The sequence below is a fragment of the Podarcis gaigeae genome (assembly GCF_964106915.1).
Source record: "Podarcis gaigeae genome assembly, chromosome: 13".
Lineage (NCBI taxonomy): Eukaryota > Metazoa > Chordata > Lepidosauria > Squamata > Lacertidae > Podarcis > Podarcis gaigeae.
Genome location: NC_139689.1, coordinates 34,220,338 through 34,241,986, shown reverse-complemented (window position 1 = coordinate 34,241,986; position 21,649 = coordinate 34,220,338). Strand labels below are relative to the sequence as shown.

Genomic DNA, 21,649 nt, shown 5'->3' with positions numbered 1-21,649 from the left:
AGAGAGGAGGCAAAGATAGTCTAAAGTGACTTTGTTTTTGGTGTTTGTTGAAATTTTGCCAGAGTCCTGAATTTTTTTAGTACAGGCAACCCCCATTTTAGGTGGGACCGATATATGTGCAATTGTGCATACACGCACAGCCCTGAACCTGGAAGCATCATAAAAGATGTCACTAAGAGGCTAGAACAAGGGCGGAGCATGGATAGGGCGGGAAAGGAATGGGGTGTTTCAATTGCACATGATTTCACACAAGCGCACAATGACACAAGCGCAACCCTCACACAAATCAGGGGTTGCCTGCACTGCATTTCTAGCAAAAATCACAACTGCCCAATGGTTCAATTTTGTAAATGATTGTCAGCATGTTCAAGCACTGCTCAGGCAACACTGGAAAGATTTTTCAGGATCTTAGCCATGGAGAAGGAGAGGGGCACCCTCTAGTAACTTCCTCTCCCAGTCAAGTTGGAATGCAGAAATTTATTGGATCACTTATTATAGATTTCCCCCTCAGCATCTCAAACTGCTGCCCTTTTGGCTAGGATGGCCACACAACCCAATATATATGTATAAAACAAAAGGTCAAAATTCTGTTTAAGAAAGTAGCTCCAGCACAGTGGTGACCATTATGCTATGTACAGGAAGTTGCCTTTGGTAATCTGCTTTTGAAACAAGTGTCTTTTTATTCTCACCAGTACCCGCCTGTTGCTATTATTGGAGAGTTTTTACTAGTCTATTTTTTCTGAGGTTTCTAACAAGGCTTAGTTAGAGGCAGCCATATAAAGAGGCAAAGTGCCTTAGGTAGCAATTCTGGGGTATGATTAAGGGCAGTAGAGTGTCCTGCAACCTACAGAGCACAATTCACCAGTATATTTTCTTTCCTGGCTCTCATTCATTTCAACAGGGCGTGCACAGGAGAATTTTCAGGTGGTCTGTATCACATCACGTTGTGTGGCAGATTGGAGTTTGCCATTTGGATTTTCCACTTCAGATACCAAAATACATGCAATGTACCATAGGACTGGGATACGGGTGGCGCTGTGGGTTAATCCACAGAGCCTAGGACTTGCCGATCAGAAGGTCGGTGGTTCGAATCCCCACGACGGGGTGAGCTCCCGTTGCTCGGTCCTTGCTCCTGCCAACCTAGCAGTTCGAAAGCATGTCAAAGTGCAAGTAGATAAATCGGTACCGCTCTGGTGGGAAGGTAAACGGTGTTTCCATGCACTGCTCTGGTTCACCAGAAGCAGCTTAGTCATGCTGGCCACATGACCCGGAAGCTGTACACCGGCTCCCTCGGACAATATGCGAGATGAGCACCGCAACCCCAGAGTCAGTCACGACTGGACCTAATGGTCAGGGGTCCCTTTACCTTTACCTTTACCATAGGATTGATTTCAACCAGGATCTAACTTTGGACTACTCAAGTAATTATTTTTTTAAAAAAAGTTTCCCTATGCACGGAGTGCGTGCTTTCGCCTGATGCTCAGACTGTTGTCTGGCATGGAAACAGATACTGGATCCAAACCCTGGGTCCTAAGCCCTGGGTCCTAAGCTTATTTCCTTTCAGGCAGCTGTTCTTTACAGAACTTCATTTGACTCTCTGAGGCGGACTTCTTATTGACTTGCTCCCTTGTAATTTGTTTAGGATTGCAGCCATAGGCAGAATTCAACAAGCAATTCACTTGCACACGCCCCATCAAAATGAATGTGTGGGGATGTTAGAAACATTCATGTATCTATTATTTTGTGCACTGCTCTAGATTCTTATCAAAATATTCATAAAACTCATGCTGAGGCAGTGATGGTTGGCAAGGAAGGGGGTTTGAAGAAACCACATGCTGAAGCATAGATGCCGGAAAGCACACAACGCTAGACACCCAATACACATTTACTTTCCATCCTCAAATGGTCCACCTGCAGAATGATGTAATGATTCGAGTATTGGTCTGAGACGAGGAAGACTTTGATTAAAATTCCTATTTAGCCATAAATTACTAGGATGACCTTGGACCAGTAAGTACCTCTCAGCCTAACCTGCTCTACAGGGTTGTGAAGATAAAATGGGGAGAGGGCAGGCCAAGTGCACTGCTTTCAGATTTTGGGAAGAGGTATGATATTAATGTAATAACTGAATACAGACACGTGAAAATATGCTTGGCTATTGTCTTGCAGCTTCAAGTCAACAGAATCTCAATCACAAGTGGGGACATCTATTGCGATTTCAATATTTCAAAAGTTGTTAAATAGCTCCTCCTCCCCCCCTTTCAGGTTGTTTATTCCTGTTAGTATCTTGGTTACAGGAATTGCATCGCACAGAGCTTTTTTTTAAAGGCCTATTGCTCAAAGATCACAGTTTAATTCCACCACTGTCACCTATGCTCTTTTTCGCCTCTGTTGACTTGGCTTAAAAATTAACAACAGGAAATAAGCTGGCCCAGATGTGAGAGATTGAGGGAGAGAGGTATTTATGACCTGACAGAAAGATAAAGATAGAGATGAATCCAAAGCTGCCTGGTCGTTGGGAATGGGGTGGGGAGGAAGTGTTTATGGCCCCATCTGCTGGCATTTTCAATACGATGGCACCCGGTTTTATGACAGCAGCCTCCATTGCAACTTCCTTCCATTTGGGGGCTAATCAGCTCGTTTCAAGATATTCTCACACAGACTATGATGAGCTGTCCCTTTGTTTGGGGCAGCAGGCAAAGAAGAAGGCAGTTGTATGGTTTCACAGGCATGGGTTGAGAATATGGACACCGTTGAGACAACTGGTTTTGCACTTCAGTTGAAGGCCTAGAAAAACTGGGTTCTGCTTCTTGTTTCTTGTTAGTGAAACATACTGGGCAGGAGTCATAATATTTTATTAATTTATTTATGCTGAAAGATTGTGGAGTTAGGTCTAGAACTCTCTCTGCACATAGCAAATGAAGATTCCAGTAATGTGTTATACATGTTGAAATCAACCCATATTTGCTTCCCCACTACTACCATTCCACTACAAGAGCTTGCAAAATTGGTTTTGCTTCATTATGACAAAAGATGGCCTTGCTTTCCACTCTTTGTTGTACCAAGAATGTCCATAGGTCCACCCCACCCCCACATGTACGTTGAGATCTGTGTGTTCTTCACATTTTAAAAATGTAACATTTTGAACCTGCAAGTAAGCAAAGTAAAGGAAGTTTGTGTTGATGGCAAGGAAAAATAGCTTTTGGGTTTTTTTTTAATAAAAAAGGAGAATTCCCTGGATGCCAAGATGCAAGTTTGGGGCAAGTACTCTTTGGAGAAATATTTAACCCCAGCAGAGATTTAAAATCACTAAATATGCAGCAAAGTTAATATGCAGATGAGATGGTTGAACAGTGTTCTCGAAGCTACGAACATGAGTTTGACCAAGCTACGGGAGGCCATGAAAGACAGGAGTGCCTGCCGTGCTCTGGTCCATGGGGCCACGAAGAGTCAGACACAACTAAATGACTAAACAACAACAAATATGCAGCAAAGTTAAGCAGAGAAATATAGGCTGTTAGACCTTTTAAAATACGCCCTTGTGAGTTCCAAAACTTCCGTCTTCCCTTAGCATAGGAAAGACCACACGTTTGGTAAATTGAAAATGGTTTAGTTACAAACTCTCCACAGGTCAAGTTCCTGTACTTTTCCATACACCAGTGTGAAAACACAGGCAGTAAATCTTGGCTTAGTTACAGTGGTGAAAGTTCCTAAAATATTGTTGTAAGAACATGAGTAGTCCTGTAAGAGCCATGCTGTCTGAGCTTAGAGGTTGGTTATTCCACAGTTTGCACAAAGTTTCTTATTTTGCATAGTGTATTCTGCTTCTACTTGTTAAGGACCTACAGGAGTCCCTGAAACCTCAACCAACCTGCTCAGCTTCTCACACCAACCAGAACACCCATTTCATCAGGCAATGTGAAATACTCTGAAGGCTATTTTTGTCAATAGAGTCACACTGGGAATGAGGAGAGGTGGTCAGAGGTCTTGCTCCAGTCACTGCAGCTTTAATTTTAAATGTGGGAGCTTTCTGGCAAGATGAGGGAAGAAATCCCACTACCTAACAGGTGCTTTCTCAGGCAGTGACTTAAAAAAAGGAGAAAAGAACCCACCATTGGTAAGTTCAACTCTTGAACGAACAAACCATGTTGACCTCAAAGTGGTTAGAGCAGAAAAATGAAAGTATAATTTGGGGGGATTTCTTGACGTAACACCAATAGCTTAGAGGTGGCTTTAAGAAGGTTTAGATATAATTTCAATAAGCAACTATCTCAGTGGCTTCTAATCATGGTGGTGGTGTGGAACCTCCAACTTCAGTGGCTTTATTCCTTTGAATAGGGGAGTAGCAGCAGAAGAGGGCTATTGCCTTTGAGTCCTGCTTCTGAGCTTCTCAAATAAATCTGGTTGATTACCATGAGAATAAAGTTGCTGGACTAGATGGATTTGTGGTCTGATCCAGCAAGGCTGTTCTTAACGTTCGTTATTTATTTTGCAGACTTTCTGTTCCAGCATAGCCATGTATATGGCCCTCAGTCCCGTCCCCCCAACGATAAGCTTTGCAGCAGAACCAGACTTCTAAACTGTTTTCTTCCTGTCTCCTTGTTGACTACTACTTTTCTTTCCCCCCTCTTCTCTCTCTTTTATTAACGACACCACTGTGTAGTGGAGAATTGCAGGTTGAATGGGAATTGTTTCCTCCTTGCATCTGAAAAGAGCTTGAGCCATCCCCCTCCTCCTCAGAGGAATACTCTTAATGGGCTCCGTAAATTTGGTTGAATCAGGGTCAGCCCCATGCATTAAGCTCTTTAATAGCAGGAAAAGATTATACCATAAAACTGTGCACTTGGAGAATTATCTTTCTTTCCTTCATCCAGTGCTTTACAGGAGGCAAGCTGGGTTTTGAATAACCTCATTTTTGCAGGTTGATGGAGGGGGGCAGGGCTGAAACTGGAGCCTAGGGCAAGGAAGGGATCACAATGGGGGCATGCTCCAAGTAAGGTGTTTCTGGGCCCAAGTCAGTCTGAAAATAGAAACCCAATTCCATTCTTCTTGGACAATGAAATAAAAAGGTTGTATATTGTTTCTGAAATAGAATATAGGGGGCCTGTCGTGCGACTCCTTTATTTTACTGGCATTTTTCTTCCTGACAAAATAATGATTTAGGCTGCAATCCTAGCCCTACTGAATCCTTTAGGAGTCTTTAGAGGCACTGTTACTTGTCATGGTTTCTTCCTCTCTCTCTCCCTCTCCCTCCCCTCTCTCTCCCCCCCACCACCCCATTTTCTCCCAGTAGCATGCTTGGTTGAGCTACTGCTACTTTTTTCCTTGAACTGCTGGGGTGTGGATCACTTGTACCCTTCTATTTCCCTTTCCCTACTCTATGGTTGGGGGAACTTGTCAGATGCGGGGGGGGTGGGATCTTTTTAGTCAGGAGCTTTTGTGCCTGCTCTAAGAAGCAGACCACAGAGAGAGGTAAAGTAGCAGGATATATAGCATGGTGGGCTCTTCAACACTGTGATTCCTTTAATGAAGGACACTCATTATTTGGAAGGGTTTTTGGGTGGGTAGTTGCCCATAAATGGGTGGTTGCACATAAATCCATATTTTATTTAATTTATTATTTAAAGAATTTGTATACTAAATACAGTGAAATGATGCCAGGGTGAAATTTTCCACATTGCATCTTCCAAGGCAAATTCAGATGTCTTGAAGGTCTCATAATACTAGGGTACTCAAAAGAAGCTAAGAATTGACAAATCAATCTAAAGGAACTAGGAGTCACCCAAAGATAAACTGATGAGAATTGAGAGCAGTGATGCTGACCCTTCTTGTATTCTATCAGCATATCTTCCTGCACACAGACAAAATCTTGTTGAACATGTGTATAAACAAGCCAGAAGGTATGCATTCCTTTCCCTTCACCAGGAAACCAAAAAATATTTAAGTTAACGGAACTCTTATCATCAAAGCAAGACATCTTGCAGCAGTTACAAATGTGGAACCTGAATGGACTCTTAACAAGAAAGTCTTCCAACAAATAACCAGATGACTTGGATCACCTCTGTTAGATTTGTTTGCAAGACCAGAAAATGTGCAGTTATCCCTGTGTATGACCACGCTGCAGTTGGACAGATGCTTTAGTACAGGAATGGCCAAAGGAGCTCTTCCACCACTTGGACTCATCTCCAGAGTTGTAGGTAGAGTAAAAGATAAAAGAGGAGAGGGCATACTGATAGCTGGGATTTTTGCCTTTTTCATAATCATGGTGCTGCTGCTCTTGTATGCATTTCTCCCCCATCACTAGTAAGTACCCTCCTGCCTGCCTTAAGAACAGGAGTTCACAGTTAGTTTAACATTACTTTTTTCTCTTCCTGCAAATATCCTGGCTTGTCCTAACATTGAACTCAGCAGTGGCTTCCACAAATATTTACACCGTTAATATTACTAGGTGCCAAAGAGCCCAGGAAAACAACAGTGTTGAAAAATCCCAGGAAGGAACATCTTATCGCACCTGTCATTCCCCACCCCGTTGCCATGGTGATTATCTGTTCTGTGGGATAGATATTGGGTGAAGAGAGGACATACAATAACATAGCCAGCTTGTGATAGCCAAATTTCTGGGCGAAAAAGGTTGCGATCCAGATACGCTCATTCACATAAAAATATTTAAGGATGGGTAGGAATGGACTGATTCTGTACCATTTTAATCTCACTGATTCTCAGCCATATGCCTACTCCATTCCATTTTGGGGGGGAAACCACATATTTAAATTAAATGTGTAAATTATAAATATTTTTTGCATAAAGTATGCACTTTCCAATGTGCTTACTTGAAAAATATGCATCCTGTACACCTCCTTTATATAAAGTAATATTTGTGGCAATACCTTTTGCACACCAAAACAGCCTCAAATAACCTGGAGAAGTGTGTAATCTGGTTGGGAGTTGCATTCCAATCTTCAAGCAAGTTTGGGAGCATAAGATCAGATTGGTCCACTGTAAAAGGCAAACCAAATGAATTGCTTCCTCATTCCTAGGGATGGGTGCATCTCAGTGCTCCATAAAATAACTAGATTTCCTAGATTGTTCCCCCACCCCCACCCAATATTTGTCAATCCAGATTCTGAACTATTTCCAGACATGGATCTTCCTGTTTCAGCCCTGATACATTAACGTTGATCAAGGATTCATTCATTTATATTTGCATACCAGGCTTCAATACAACCTGGTGAGGGATGGGATCCTTGGATCTGAAGTAGATTCCAGAAAGACAAACACACCTGAATTCTTTATCCCAGAATTTATTGCTAAATTTGAGGTATTCATGGAACATTATAACAAACCAGGAACAGCAGCTAACAGTAAAGACTCTAAAAGAGAAGCTGAAGGAGCAGGCTTTCCTCAGCTGCCACTTTTTAGGAAGAGAGCAAGGGAAATTTACAGGAGCAGAGGAAAAGAAAACTGCTTTGCTGAAGAACATGTATGTATGTATGTATGTATGGTGAGGATTAGAGTGCACCAAGAAAGGAGGAAGCATACAAACCAGAAGACCTTGTTTTTAGTGTTGCCTCTAAATCGAGTGCTAATGAAAGAAATGGAGACACTGTAAGTTTCATGAAAGGTGAGTTAAAAAAAAACACCTTTCAAATCAGAGTCAATGCTGCCAAGTATTGATGCTTTCACATGTTTGATCTGAATCTGAGTTTTTGTTTCAACCTATGCTTGCTAACAGAACCCTGAAACAGGGAAGGAACCTTCATTTGCCCTGGATCCTGGCTTCCTTTCGCTTACTTATTTAGCTTTAGCCCTGCAATTGGCTGGTCTCAAATTTATATATAAAATAATAATGAGAGAGGCTTCTCTGAACATGTGCAGAGTGCCCATACATTTCTACTGAATATTATTGACAACAGTCATCATTTTATAATACAGGTGGGTCTTGCAACTAAATGTTAGTGTGCAGAGTGCTCCTGTTCACTGTTTCAGCCAGCCAAGCATGCACATGATACCCTATTTCATTCTTTCTGGTTTTGAGCTCCCCACTCAAGTCAATCAGCATCCTCAGGCCATTGATCACACTCCATCCTTACTGGGCTACCCCCTGCAAGATTTGTTGTACTTCTGCAAACCTTGGGTTTCCCCAAGTTTGCTGATCCTTCCCCTTGTGCATGGATGATACTGTTTTGGCTACATAGGATCACAGTACTCACCTCTGACCTCCAGAAATGGAATGATTTTAAGAGTCTAAGCATCTGGGAATAGAGAAAAGGGATTGCAGGTGAAAAAGAGTGACTTTTTGATTGGATAGACCCCGGCACCTGTCCTCACCCCTCTCCTGTGTCTTCATGCCCTCAGTGCAGCGGGCAGTTGGTGTGGTTGAGCATGTGGCTCAGATGGGTGGCTTCAGCTGGCTCTCAGTGGCATCGCTTCTCCACTAATAGTCTCAGGAAAAGGGAAAGCATGCACATAGGCTTTCTTGTGGAGTGGTAAACTCAGCAGGCCGAGCCTTCGATCAGACCTGTAATAGCTTCAAGGTGGGAGAAGAGGGAGATATAAAAAATGGTGAGTGTTTAAATTGTTAATGGGTTTCATGTTCTTGTCACTGTCGAAGGTTTGTTCCCCTTTTATAAACTCATAGTTTTCGGCTGACATTGCCTTTATGTGAGCTATCAGCCAGGCGGTGATGGTGTTCCCGTGTTAGACCGTTACTGCCGGATTGTATTTGCAGTAAAGGAGGAGAATGTAGGCTGTAAATCCTACGATTCAAGATTTAAAGTCCTGCTAAGCTGCAGTTTTAGGCCCATGTTCCAAGGAAGTCCATTCTCCTCCAGTAGAATTACACCCCTCAGAACGTTTCTTCTCCCATCACCGATCAACAATATCCATGGATCAGGTGATATTTTTTCCCCAAAGGTACTTAATACAGTTAATTCAGTTTAAAGGAGCTAAACAGACCGAGGGGAGGGGGAGTTCTTTTCCACATGTCAGGTGCACACACTTAACTCCAGCACACTGTTCAAGCCTGCCATCTTTTAAAAAAACATAAATGTGGGACTTATTTCTTTCAAAAATAAAGGAACATGAGGATATCAGAAAGAATAATCAGGAAGCAAAATCATGCATTCAAAGCTGCAGGGAGAAAACAAAGTACTATTGGCTCAAATCAATGCTTAACAAGTAGTGTTTTTTATTATTACTATTCATAAGAGAACTTCTGGTACTGCTTAAATTCTAAAATGAGAAAGTTGAAGCTTTTTTGCTAAAGCCTGTTATAATCCTTGGAATTTGTAGGCTAGGCTTGTTTACTAAGTAGTGAGGGAAAGGCTCTTTGCACATGTTCCATAGTATTCTTTATTTGTACTAAATAGAGTTTTGGCTCTAGTCACAGGGTTTTTTGACTGAACCCAAACTAACCTTGAAGGAAGGGGGATAATTAAAGCAGAATATATTATCTGCTTTAATGCTCTATTGGTTTTCCCAGTTCCAATGCATTTGTGTCTTAGTTTAGTAATATTTTTCCTAGCTAATCCATCTTAATTTTGATATTGGAGCCACTTAATTTGGTGGAGTAAAAAATAAATACAGGTTGAGTATTAAGTATTGAGTATTAAGTTGAGAAGTATCTCCTTGTTAATATTGTTGAGTTAAGAAGTAGCTGTGCAGCAAACAAGTAAAAAAAGGTTTAAAAGTAACCCTGTTGAGTAATTTTAAAACATAGGAACCCTGACCTAGAGAATTAGTGGTAGCAACATTGTGTGGGAATGCATTGTATACCATACCAGTGGGGCCCTTTACGCACTGCAAGCTTGTGCATCAGGCACAGTTTTTCATGACATTTTCATGCATTGCAGGGGGTTGGACTAGATGACCCTCGGGGTCTCTTTCAACAATACAATTCTATGAGAGCTGCTAGCACACAGTGGTATTCTCTGGACTGTGTGTATTATGTGTAGTATAAAAATACTGTGGGATTGGCACTTGTGAGAAGAACATTCTGAGAAGAAAAATGAAAATAAGAACTTTTAATGTTCTGGAACAAGTGGTAGCCTTGTTCTGTGCTTATTGTTCAATATGTAGCCCCCACACAACAGATTGCCTTCTTAAGAAGAGATTACCGTTCCCTCCCCCTTAACTGAGCACCCACCACCACTGCTATAGGGAAACTTTACCCACCCACACTTTCCCCTGTAAACCCATCTCCCAGCATTCATTCCAGCTTGAAGCAAACCCACTACTTACCAGATCTCACCTAGGCATATAACTTCCTAGGAAAATTCTAAGGAATTCAGGTCAGGTGTGTGCTCGGAAGTTGTAAGTCATCTATTCTCAATGGGGGGAAATACCCTTTCATCATTTCAGTTACTTCCTTTAATCATTTAGGCCATATCCTAAAACGTTTTGTTAAGGGAGTGTTGTTGTTGTTTTTAAGAAAGAAGGTATCAGAAAGAAGCTGACACCATCTAGGTTGCTTCGGATAGCCTACCTGTCAGGGCTGCTTCACGTAAAATAATGTTTCTTTACACAAACGTCACAATTGCGCACACGCCATGGAATCCCATATGACTCATAAAAGTGTGCTGCCTCTTTTACTTCTTGTCCATGTGTTGGGGAGCCAGGGCTGCTTATTGCTTCCCAGCCTGTATAAGCAGGGAAATGGGCGACTTTGAATTCATCACCCATAATTAGCGCAATTTGCTCTGGATGCATGAAGGTGTGAAGCTGCCGTCCCCTAGCTTCAGCTCTGTAGAAGCTAGCTCTGCAGAATGCCACAGAAGCCGCTGTTCCCTCCTCTCTATACATCCCTTTTGTCAGCTGTGTCCCAAATATATGCAACTTCTGCAGCACAACAAGCTATTTTGTAGCCCATTTAGTCGTTTGCTTTGGACAACCTCCCCAAGCTGCCAGCTCATGAGCCTAGGGCCTGGTGTTTAAGAGAGCTAATTTTCATAATTGCACTCCTCCTTCTCTCTTTCTCACCCCCCCCCAACCTAGCCACCCATGTGTATGTACAGAAGGTCTTGCTCTCCTGGGAACCATCACTCCCTTTGCCTGAAGAAACAGCTGAAGTTCATCTCGGGGTCACAATTAGATGCTACTTCCTGTTTAGGAAGCATGGTGTGCTCAGTGAGCTGAGGCGGATGCCTATTGTTGATGATGGAAAGGAACTGTTGGTTGAGGCAGCTTTTTTCAATGCTGTATGGTGTCGTCACCCAAGTTCAGGTGGGTGTGGCCACTACGATAACTGCTTGCACACCTGTGTTTGAAAATGCAGGGTCGGGGATGTTGCTACACATACATCCCCTGTGTACACATGTATACATGACTGGACCAACACTTTTTGGTGCCTGAAGCAGAAAATCCAGATGGCATCTCCTTCCTCCCCTAGTTTCCAAGTAATCAAAATGCTTAACTATGTAATTTAAAATAAAGAAAGCAAAGGAACTCTGAAAGGAACTCTGTTATATACATATCTTGCTCAAAGAAGAGGATGTTGTCTTCTTGCCAGAGACCCAGTCTAGTGTACTGGAATGCTGTGTTTGGGTGATGTGCGTAACTCTATAGAGTGGTACCTCGGGTTAAGTACTTAATTCGTTCCGAAGGTCCGTTCTTAACTTGAAACTGTTCTTAACCTGAAGCACCACTTTAGCTAATGGGGCCTCCTGCTGCCGCTGTGCCGCCGGAGCACGATTTCTGTTCTCATCCTGAAGCAAAGTTCTTAACCTGAAGCACTATTTCTGGGTTAGCGGAGTCTGTAACCTGAAGCATATGTAACCTGAGGTACCACTGTACTTCAAAACGTGCTCAGCAGTGAAGCTCAGGGGATGCCCTTGGGTATGTCAGTCTCTCTGCACCTTAACTTTGCAGTCAATGTGGCACAGTGATTATACTGTGAACCCTTCAAATCACCACTTGGTCATGAAACCCAGTAGGTGACTTTGGGCTGGTTCATTATCTCTCAGGCTAACCTACCTCACAGGGTTGTTGTGTGGGCAAAGTGGAAGGAAAGGCAAGATACAAATGTAGTAAATAAATAAATAAATGTACCATATAAGTTAAGGAGATAAAACTCCCACTTTGAGGTTCCTATACATTGCCTTTACAGCATCTGGAAGTTTAGCCATTTTAAGAAAAAATATATTGGCTGCTTGGAATTGACCCATAAAGGTTGTTCTTATTGCTGGGTAGTAAGAAAAGCCTATAGCACCATCTACTGGTGGAGGTACAATGTCATACATCTTAAAACATCATGGTCCCTGATATAAGAAAATCCTTAAAGGGTGTTTCCAGATTGTTTCTGTTTTGCAGGGGAAATTCAAGCACATACTTTAGGTTTGTGTGCTTGAAATGAATTAAAGTGCTCTGTCAACCTAGCAAAGTAAATCATTTTTTAAAAAAATAACCAAACTTTTTATGGTTTAGAAAATGATGTGAAAATGCATTGAAAAGTGTGGTATGAACGAATGACTGATGGGAAGCCATATAAATACCCCACAAGCAAATCAGAATGAATGCAGGAGTAGTGCTCATTGTCATATAACAACCTCACGAAAAACTAATCAGAATGAAGGCTCAGTAAAGATTGAATGTAATATAACCTCCACGTAAGCTTTATGCAAACAAATAAATGCTCAATAAACAGGTCACCTCAAGGGCTCTGAAGGGTGTCCCTCTCCCAAATCTTCCAGTTAACTGCAGTTTTGTTCTGGTGTAGGTCCTGGTCTCCCATTATTTTGAGAACCAAATGTTTCTTGGTCCTCTAGCAATTATTGGAGAAGAATCAGGAATATTATTCTACACAATGTGAGAGATGAGAGCAAGGAGCAGGAACAAATGTTGCACAGGTGCACAAAGAATTTCAGAAACCTTGGCTCTGATCCAGAGAGGTGATCAATAGTAGTAGCAAGCTGTACCCGCATGGTAATATAGTCTTGGATAAACAGGGTCTAGTATCCATTTAAGTGTACTGATAGTGCAAGGGGATCACAATGGGGTACGTATGTGCTACTGCATTGCTGTAGTATGCAGTTTATTTTCCCAACACAGAATTTTGCTTGTCTGTTGTACCACCTACCAAAAATGGTTTCTAGGTATTGAGTTGGTAACGCTGTATATTTGTCAACCTGCTCCTATGTGTACAGAATCAAGGCCCTGCTTAGAGCTGAGGTGAATATCACACACATTCAAATTTTGGTAAAAATTCATTGCAGATATGACTTTTTTATTTTAAAATTCAGTTTTTGATTTTGATGTCCATCACTGAGGGCCTTTTTTTGCCAAAAAGTATTAGCTTGCCAAATCTACCCAATATGGTTTCTTCCCATAGGTTTCTACCAAGGCAGGTGGAAAGCAGGAGGAACAGTTTAGCTTACTCAGAAGAAGAAAAAGATACAAATATTTGAGGTGGTGGGTTTTTTCCATTGAAGGAAAGGCTTATGAGGTTAGGCATTTTAAGAAAAAAATGATAAAGGGGAATCATAATAGAGACATAAAATTAGAAGCTGAGAAGGGAAACGCCTTCCCTGTTCCCTCCCTGTGTAAAATTAAAGATTGTAAGCCCCTTGGGGCAGGAACCTCTTTCTGAAGGGTCACACACAGCGATGGTGCAAAAAAAAATACAAAATAAATCTCACTATGTTCCTGCCCCATGCAAGCTGAAGCCCACTAGACGCCTTTTCCTTAAAACCAAAGCTGTGTACATACGATCCATTTGAGGCTCCTGCAGCATGAAAAGGGGCTAAGTCTGCAGAGCTTCATTGCTGACAGGGAGGGGCTTGGACCTCAGGAAGACAATTGGCAGGGAGGGTTCTTTCCGTCTGCGTGGAGGGAGTCCGCATATGACAGCATGGTCCTGTCAAGAGGGGCTTGTCCCCCACATCAGAGCAGCCCTGGAGTCCCAGGCATCTCTCCCAGGCTCTCCAATGGGCCATCAACCCCTTCTGGCACGTTCCTGTTTCTATTCCAGGGGTGGCCCTGACTTGGAAGGAAATCTGAGCCTGTACTTTCCCCCTGACTTCCAATCTTCCGTTCAATACTCCAAATCATCAAAATCCTACCATTTATTAATCTCTAGGGTTTAGGGGTGTCCCTTGCAAATGCATAACAGTATTTTACCTGCATAGTTTTTATTGCTACTGTTGCTATGAACCAATGCACGAGAATAAAGTAAGGAAGGCTTATTTTTAATCTTCTCAGCTTGCGGCCTGATTCTTTCTGAAGTGGGCAGCTGACTTCATAGTTGGACTTGCTCCAAACAAGGTTCTGCAGCCTAATTCCTATCCTTTTAGGTTTTCTGTCAATCATAGAATCATAGAATCATAGGGTTGGAAGAGACCACAAGGGCCATTGAGTCCAACCCCCTGCCAAGCAGGAAACACCATCAGAGCACTCCTGACATATGGTTGTCAAGCCTCTGTTTAAAGACCTCCAAAGAAGGAGACTCCACCACACTCCTTGGCAGCAAATTCCACTGTTGAACAGCTCTTACTGTCAGTAAGTTCTTCCTAATGTTTAGGTGGAATCTTCTTTCTTGTAGTTTGGATCCATTGCTCCGTGTCCGCTTCTCTGGAGCAGCAGAAAACAACCTTTCTCCCTCCTCTATGTGACCTCCTTTTATATATTTGAATATGGCTATCATATCACCCCTTAACCTCCTCTTCTCCAGGCTAAACATGCCCAGCTCCCTTAGCCGTTCCTCATAAGGCATCGTTTCCAGGCCTTTGACCATTTTGGTTGCCCTCCTCTGGATACGTTCCAGTTTGTCAGTGTCCTTCTTGAACTGTGGTGCCCAGAACTGGACACAGTACTCCAGGTGAGGTCTGACCAGAGCAGAATACAGTGGCAACCCTACTTCAGGTATACAAGACCCACACTTTGAATGGTGCTCGCAAACATACTGGGAGCCATCGTAGATCCTTTAGGACCAGTGTTATATGTTCCCAGCAGCTGCTCCTAAGCTTTAAGTTTTGCTATCAAAGAGGGGATTTTAAAACTCTGTTCATCTCACATTTGTGGGTACCTGGATGGATATATTTCAATTAATATATACTCTCCCTCCTGTTAAAACCCATCCCACACAATGACAAGATCCTGAAACTTTGGGAAATTTTCCTTAAAATGATCTACAACATGTTTAGGAACAATGAGTCTGTAGGTTGCCCTTTTAATGGAATGAGCCTGTGATTTCAAGGTGTGATGTGCACACAGCCTTAGAGTTAAGAGAATAGAGGCATGGAAAGGCCATATGATTCAACCTTGTGCTCAACCAGATATTCAAAACAAAAAATATAATCTGGGGACCACAGGTGAGGACCTGCCAAGCTGTCAACATCTGTGGACAAGTCAAGCCAGGGAGCCAGGCCACATGCACCAGTGATGGGTGACGCTAATAATGCCACTCATCTCTGGGCCTTGGAGCTCTTCCTACCTTCAGAGTTCCTTCTCATTATCATGGCAAGGATCTCACCATCTTTTGACAGGCATCCCTCTTGCAGGGCACTTATAAGGCTTGCTTGCAAAGCGGAACTTTGTGACATCAGCTGGCAAACAGTTGTCAGGCAGCTGGGTTGTCAGGCAGCTGAATCCTATGCTGTAAAGTGCATCCAATGAGCATTTAAAGCACATGATGTCACCCAAATGATCCTGGGCATTGTAGCTTTCCTCTCACAGGCCTACAATTCCCAGAACCCCTAAGAAACTACAATTCCCAGAATCGTTTGGGGGAAGACACCTGCTTTTTAGAACAGGGAGAAGAACCTACAGCTCACTTTCCCCAGTTTCCTAGGAAGCAGGAACGGGAAGCATATGTGCTTCTAATAGGATGTCTTGACAGAGCAGGATGTATAAAATATTGCTCCAAAAGTTGGGTGCCTCCCCTCTCTCTGCCGAGTGGTGGCAAGAGCCCATGGGGTTCCAGGCTCTCACCTTTGGAAAACTGAGACATGGCGGAGACTGTTATCACATACACAGCCCAACAGGACAATGACAATAATCCACCAACAGCATACAAATCAATATGGCTAACCTGATCCAAAACACCCACCCACCTCACTCACACACGAAAACAAAGATCACCACAGCCAATCACAAACAAACAATCACACCCTAGGCCAACCCCAACCTCTCTCACCACCAAAGGAACACAAGTGAACAACACAAGCACGCTGACACCAAACTCTACATACATTAAGCATAATAGAAACACCGCTACCCGACCCCACCCCCATCCATCTCCCCTCCCTCCACCCCCTTTCTTTTTTCTTTTTCTTTTTTTCTTCTCCCCCGAATGCCTCAACAAATGAAACGGATTTGTAAAAATGTTACATGGAGAGAAAAAAATACGAGGCATTACACTCACACTGTAAAACAAGAAAACCCTTAATAAAATATTAAAAGAAAGAAAGAAAGAAAGAGTACAGCAGAGTCCTTGCAAGAGGGACTTTTCCTCCACAGCAGGACAGCCAGCCTTCCCAAGTTAGATTCCAGAATTCTGGCAGAGAGTGGAGATTGTAGGAGACTTGGAAAGCGAATTAGAATGTTGTGGGGGAAGCAGTTGAGAGTGTTGAGAGTGGTGGGTTCTAGAAGGGCATTTGGTGGGGGACCTGAAGCTGCACTGGGCAGGTATTCAGCTTAGGATCAGTATGACAGTTGCCATAGCCCTTGTTTGACAGTGGCTAAAAGGGAACAGAGACGCAGAGAGGGACTGTGAGTCTCCTGTGGAGGCTGGGGAATGTGGCAGTCCCATGCCCAGTGAAGAGGGGCTCTGCCAGGTGCCAAGGAACAGAAATTTCCCCTATTTAGGAGGGCCATGGAGCCAGGGCTTGTCTAGCATTGCTAATGCCCAGATGCCTTGCACCACCCTCTCCAATTACCTGGAAAGCAGCTCTACAGATCTGGGCTATGCCTGATTATCGTCTTCCCAAGCAACTTAAAAATGTAATGCTGGTGGTCAACAAAAGAGGTTTAAAGATTCTCTACTCTCTCAAGGCAAATCTAAAAGAAACCTAGTATACACAATCGGGAAACGCTGGCCTGCGAGCGCTCCAATTGGAGAACAGCCTTTACGAACAGTGTCATGGACTTTTGAAGACACTCAAACTCAGGACAAACGGGAGAAACAAGCTAAGAGGAAGCATGTTTGGCAAACCCTCACCATGATCAACATCTGCCCGGAAACCTATATCCCCACTGTAGAAGGACATGTGAATCCAGAATTGGCCTCCACAGTCACTTATGGGCTCACTGTTAAGACTGTGTTCATGGAAGACAATCTTACTCAGCTACGAGTGATCACCAAAGAAGATGATAGATTTGGGGTCTACGGCCAATTTCATGGACATGGACTTCATGGACAATCCTCCTGGGAAGATGCCTCACATTTCCATGCTCCCCCTCCCCCCTGGTTGGTACAACACTTCCACCATTGTGCTCCCCAAAAGCAGGCACCCACCCAGCAGGTGCAGGGGTACCTAGGGGAGGGGGGATAGTGTCATGGGGCAGGAATTTGCTTCACCTGCTGAACAGCAGCCTGAAGGGAGAAAGGTGAGTGACTTCACTTGCAGCTTCAAGGACTCTGATGAGAACCAGCTGGCTCCAGCCTTCTTAAGCAGAGCTCTCAGTAGCAGGCAGAGAAGGAAAGAAAGCAGCTCGTTCTTTTTTTCCCCTTTTTAACAATGTTTATTACGAAATATTATTTGATCGTTGGCATACTGAAAGCAACCAGTTGCTCTAATTTCTTTATTTAGTTTTAACACGTGCCAGTCATGCTGTTCTCTTTCAGGGAAGGGCACATTCAGACAGCAACAGGGACATCCCAGAAGACATACAAGGCACTGAGCAGCATGGATTCCTACAACAACTTGGTAGGATAGTACAATCCACAAGGGCTGGACTGGAATGCCACGGATGACGGAATTTGGCTCTTGTCCATCAGTATGGGAAGTGGCAACAGAGACCATTCTTTTGAAGCATGGCCCTGTGAAGGAAGAAGGACATGGCATGCTCCTGGCAGTTGTGGGCAATGGATGCCCAATGCCCCTGCCCTGACATTGCTTCCAAAAAAAGCTTGGCTAATCCACTTCAAGACGAGAGCATCTCCTTTCTGCTCTCATGCAAGAAGGTTCTGTAACCTCTGTGACAACACAGGGACTCCACCACCACTGGCTATTCCCGGTCTCACATTGGGTGCGGCGCTACAGTTCCCAGATGGACGCAGAGTACAACTGTGAGGATTACAAAACTCAGTAGTCGTCAGTGATTTTATGCCCTGCGAATTTGCATGGTGTGACAACGCAATAATTTGGGAATCCGCTGACAGAACCCATTCACATGAGAGCCCGTACTATAGCCTGCTTCCTCCACAGGCCATGCCTCCAGGGATCAGGCTCCAGCTCCAGCTCCCGGGATGAGGAACCAGAGGACATCCCTGCGGTTCCGGGTTGCCATTCTCCGCGCCTCTTCCCCACTGCCCCTTCTCTGTGTGGGAATGGCTTCTTCCTAGCCCTGTTTGGCGCAGAAGCAGCAGCCAAACAAAGTTTCTTTTCATTAAGACAGCAGCTCAGCTTATTTCTGAGAAAGAGGAGACTTTGGCTGCTGCTTCAGAGATAGGCCAGCCTCCGTATGGAGGCAAAGTGGGGGAAACTTCTAAAAGCAGGTAGGAGGAAATACCATTTGAGTGCCCTATATTATAGGAATGGTTCCTTCCCATGTCCCCCACCCTCATGCACCAGACTGGTGCTAGCATGGCTGTGAAAGTGGAGTGAGAAGCCGTTAAATGTTTGGTGTTTGGCGCCTGCTAATTCCTCCTTTGTCTTTGCAGTGAGGGAGCCATTCCCAGACATTTGTCTTGTTCTGGCCAAATCCCTGGGGAGACTTGACCCTCAGGTACGGAGGCAGAGGGAAGGAACCAAAGACTTCCATAGCAAGGTCTTATACAGGGCCTGCCTGCTTACCTTCAGGCAGTCCTACACATAGAGTGCCAGGTGAGTGGGTGGAGAATCCAAGCCGCAACTGAGGCCAGATATTGGGTGCAGTTGGCTTTTATAGCCAGGGCGCAGACCAGAAGGAAGAAGTGTGGTTCACTCCCTAACTTGCACCCTAAAGTTTTCCCATTATTGGCTGAAACTGTGGATGAGCTCCAGCAGTCAGTGTGGCCAGCAGAGAAGGAAGCGACGTCCTCTCCCAGCCAAAGCTGGATGGACACCATGCCGCCTGCCCTGCTCCGCAACTGCCACCTCCCCACAGCCGGCAGGTAAGCGGCCATTATATATATATATATATATATATATATGCAGGTTTTGGTGTCCTCGGGTGTCTTCCCGTGTAAAAGTTGGGGTGTCTAGGCGACGTTTCGACGAGGTCTCACTCGTCATCTTCAGGCTGGTGCTTTCGGCTTCTTGTTACTGGAACAGAGCGGGATCTCAATGTTTGAGTTCCTATAAATACTGTAGAGGGGGTGTGGTGTCTAGCCTCCAATGTTCTGGGCAGAGAGGAAGTTCCCAGGCTAGTGTGCCTTTTCTTCTTTTGTTCCTTAATTACTTGAGAGATACCTTGAGTGATTTCTTGAGTGATATCCTGAGTACCACTTAGGTGGGTCATTAGGTGTGGATTAGTTGCTAAAGTCTTTGTGTCTTGACCTCTTGAACTTTGTGAAGAGTTTTCCTGAGAAGATGGCTGTATTGCACTTAGTTGTGCTTTGGCTTGGCTTCGTGTATAGGGGCGAGCTGTGGTTTTGTGGCTTGTGTCAGCCAGATCTGTGTAGGGATATCACTCAAGAAATCACTCAAGGTATCTCTCAAGTAATTAAGGAACAAAAGAAGAAAAGGCACACTAGCCTGGGAACTTCCTCTCTGCCCAGAACATTGGAGGCTAGACACCACACCCCCTCTACAGTATTTATAGGAACTCAAACATTGAGATCCCGCTCTGTTCCAGTAACAAGAAGCCGAAAGCACCAGCCTGAAGATGACGAGTGAGACCTCGTCGAAACGTCGCCTAGACACCCCAACTTTTACACGGGAAGACACCCGAGGACACCAAAACCTGCATTCCTGTACCCGTGAAAATCTACGAAAGCAAATATATATATATATATATATATATATATATATATATATAGTTTCGGAGAGAGCTCTGTAAAGTGACTTTGCAAGTGTTATGAGAAAAAACTGCTCTTTTTCCCTTATGGGGTACCCAAGAGCCCATATAGAGTCCTTTTGTAGGTTCTATCAGTAGGAGAAAATAACAGAGACCAGCCAGAGAATATTGAGAAGCAAAGTAGCTAATAAGCCTGATCTTTATTAAAGCTGTTGCAACAGGGTGCTCCCCCCACACGCGGGAGAGAGGAGGAGGATCCCGAGCCATGCGCACTAGCCCTTATATAGACATGTTAAATTGCCCGCCCTGGAGTCCAAGACCACCTCCAGAAACATACATACATACATCACAGAAGAGGTGTGGCCGAATACATCAAAGAAGGGGTGGAAATCTGGGTGTGTTGTTTCTTCCTGTCTGCCAAATTACCTGATTGGATTACCTGGGCATCCTGGCCACTCTTTTGTTATGATAACTACTCAATTCCTGAATCCAGGTCACAGAATCACACCCTATTCATATCTTAAATGTGCCCTTAAGACAGGATTTGTGAAAGAGACAATGGGGAGATTTCCCATTTCCTTCAACCTTTCAGAGAAATATTTGAGGTCATTTTGGGAGAGAGAAAATGGTTTCAGGACTTTTCTGTGGGTTTCAGACCTGTGGTTTACATATTTGTATTGTGTTTGCTTGGTATATTTATGAACATCTATTTTATACAGTGGTGCCTCGCAAGACGAAATTAATTCGTTCTGCGAGTTTCTTCATCTTGTGGATTTTTCGTCTTGCGAAGCACGGATGCACCCTGGTATTAACGGTTTTAAGAAAAGGGAAACAAACTCGCAAGACGTTTCGTCTTGCGAAGCAAGCCCATAGGGAAAATCGTCTTGCGAAGCAACTCAAAACGTCTTGCGCAACTCAAAACGTCTTGAGTTGCTTCGTCTTGCGAGGCATTCGTCTTGCAAGGTACCACTGTATATATAAGACCTTAAAATTCCACTGTATATATAAGACCTTAAAATTCTTACAACACAAGTTATTTTCAAATTGATTTCTCCTCACAGAAGGAATGCACATATGACTGTTGCAAAGTACTTATCAGTTAATGGTTGTGACATGCATGGAACTAATGCACTACCTATTAATGTGTGTAACAGTTCTGTAACACCTTTCTGTAAAAAAGGGTTCAGAGGGGAAGAATTTTAGAACTAAGAAGCAACTGCCTGCTGCCTCCCAGCTCCAAGAAGCACCACTGGGTAGCTTTTAGAATCATAGAGTTGGAAGAGACCCTGAGGATCATCAAGTCCAGCCCCCTGCAATGCAATAATATGCAGCTGTCCCGTATGGGAGTCAAACTTGCAACCTTGGTATTATCAGCAGCATGCACTAACCAACTGAGCTATCCAGGCAGACCCTATAGGTTTTCAAATGCAGTTTGAATGTTTTAAACTTCATGGGTGGAATAGCTAGGGGAATAAATTTGGAGAAACCTTTTCTCTTCCCGCAAACCCTGCAAATTCCTGCCTCACAAAGCTGCTTTCCTTCCTTCAGTAATGCATTC

At 43.7% G+C, this 21,649-nt stretch overlaps 1 protein-coding gene across 11 annotated transcripts in view; it reads left to right on the top strand.

Moving 5' to 3' along the window:
- Positions 1-21,649, top strand: part of SKAP1 (src kinase associated phosphoprotein 1) — a 344,210-nt gene that overhangs the window by 163,196 nt on the left and 159,365 nt on the right. The window contains exon 1 of one of the 11 annotated variants that reach the window (XM_083709719.1): positions 19,039-19,246. The exons of the other annotated variants lie outside the window; for them this stretch is intronic. Coding sequence (XP_083565845.1) covers positions 19,126-19,246 — 121 coding nt within the window. The 5' untranslated portion in view covers positions 19,039-19,125. Of the gene's footprint in view, positions 1-19,038; positions 19,247-21,649 lie in introns of those variants that run through there. 11 annotated transcript variants of the gene reach the window in all.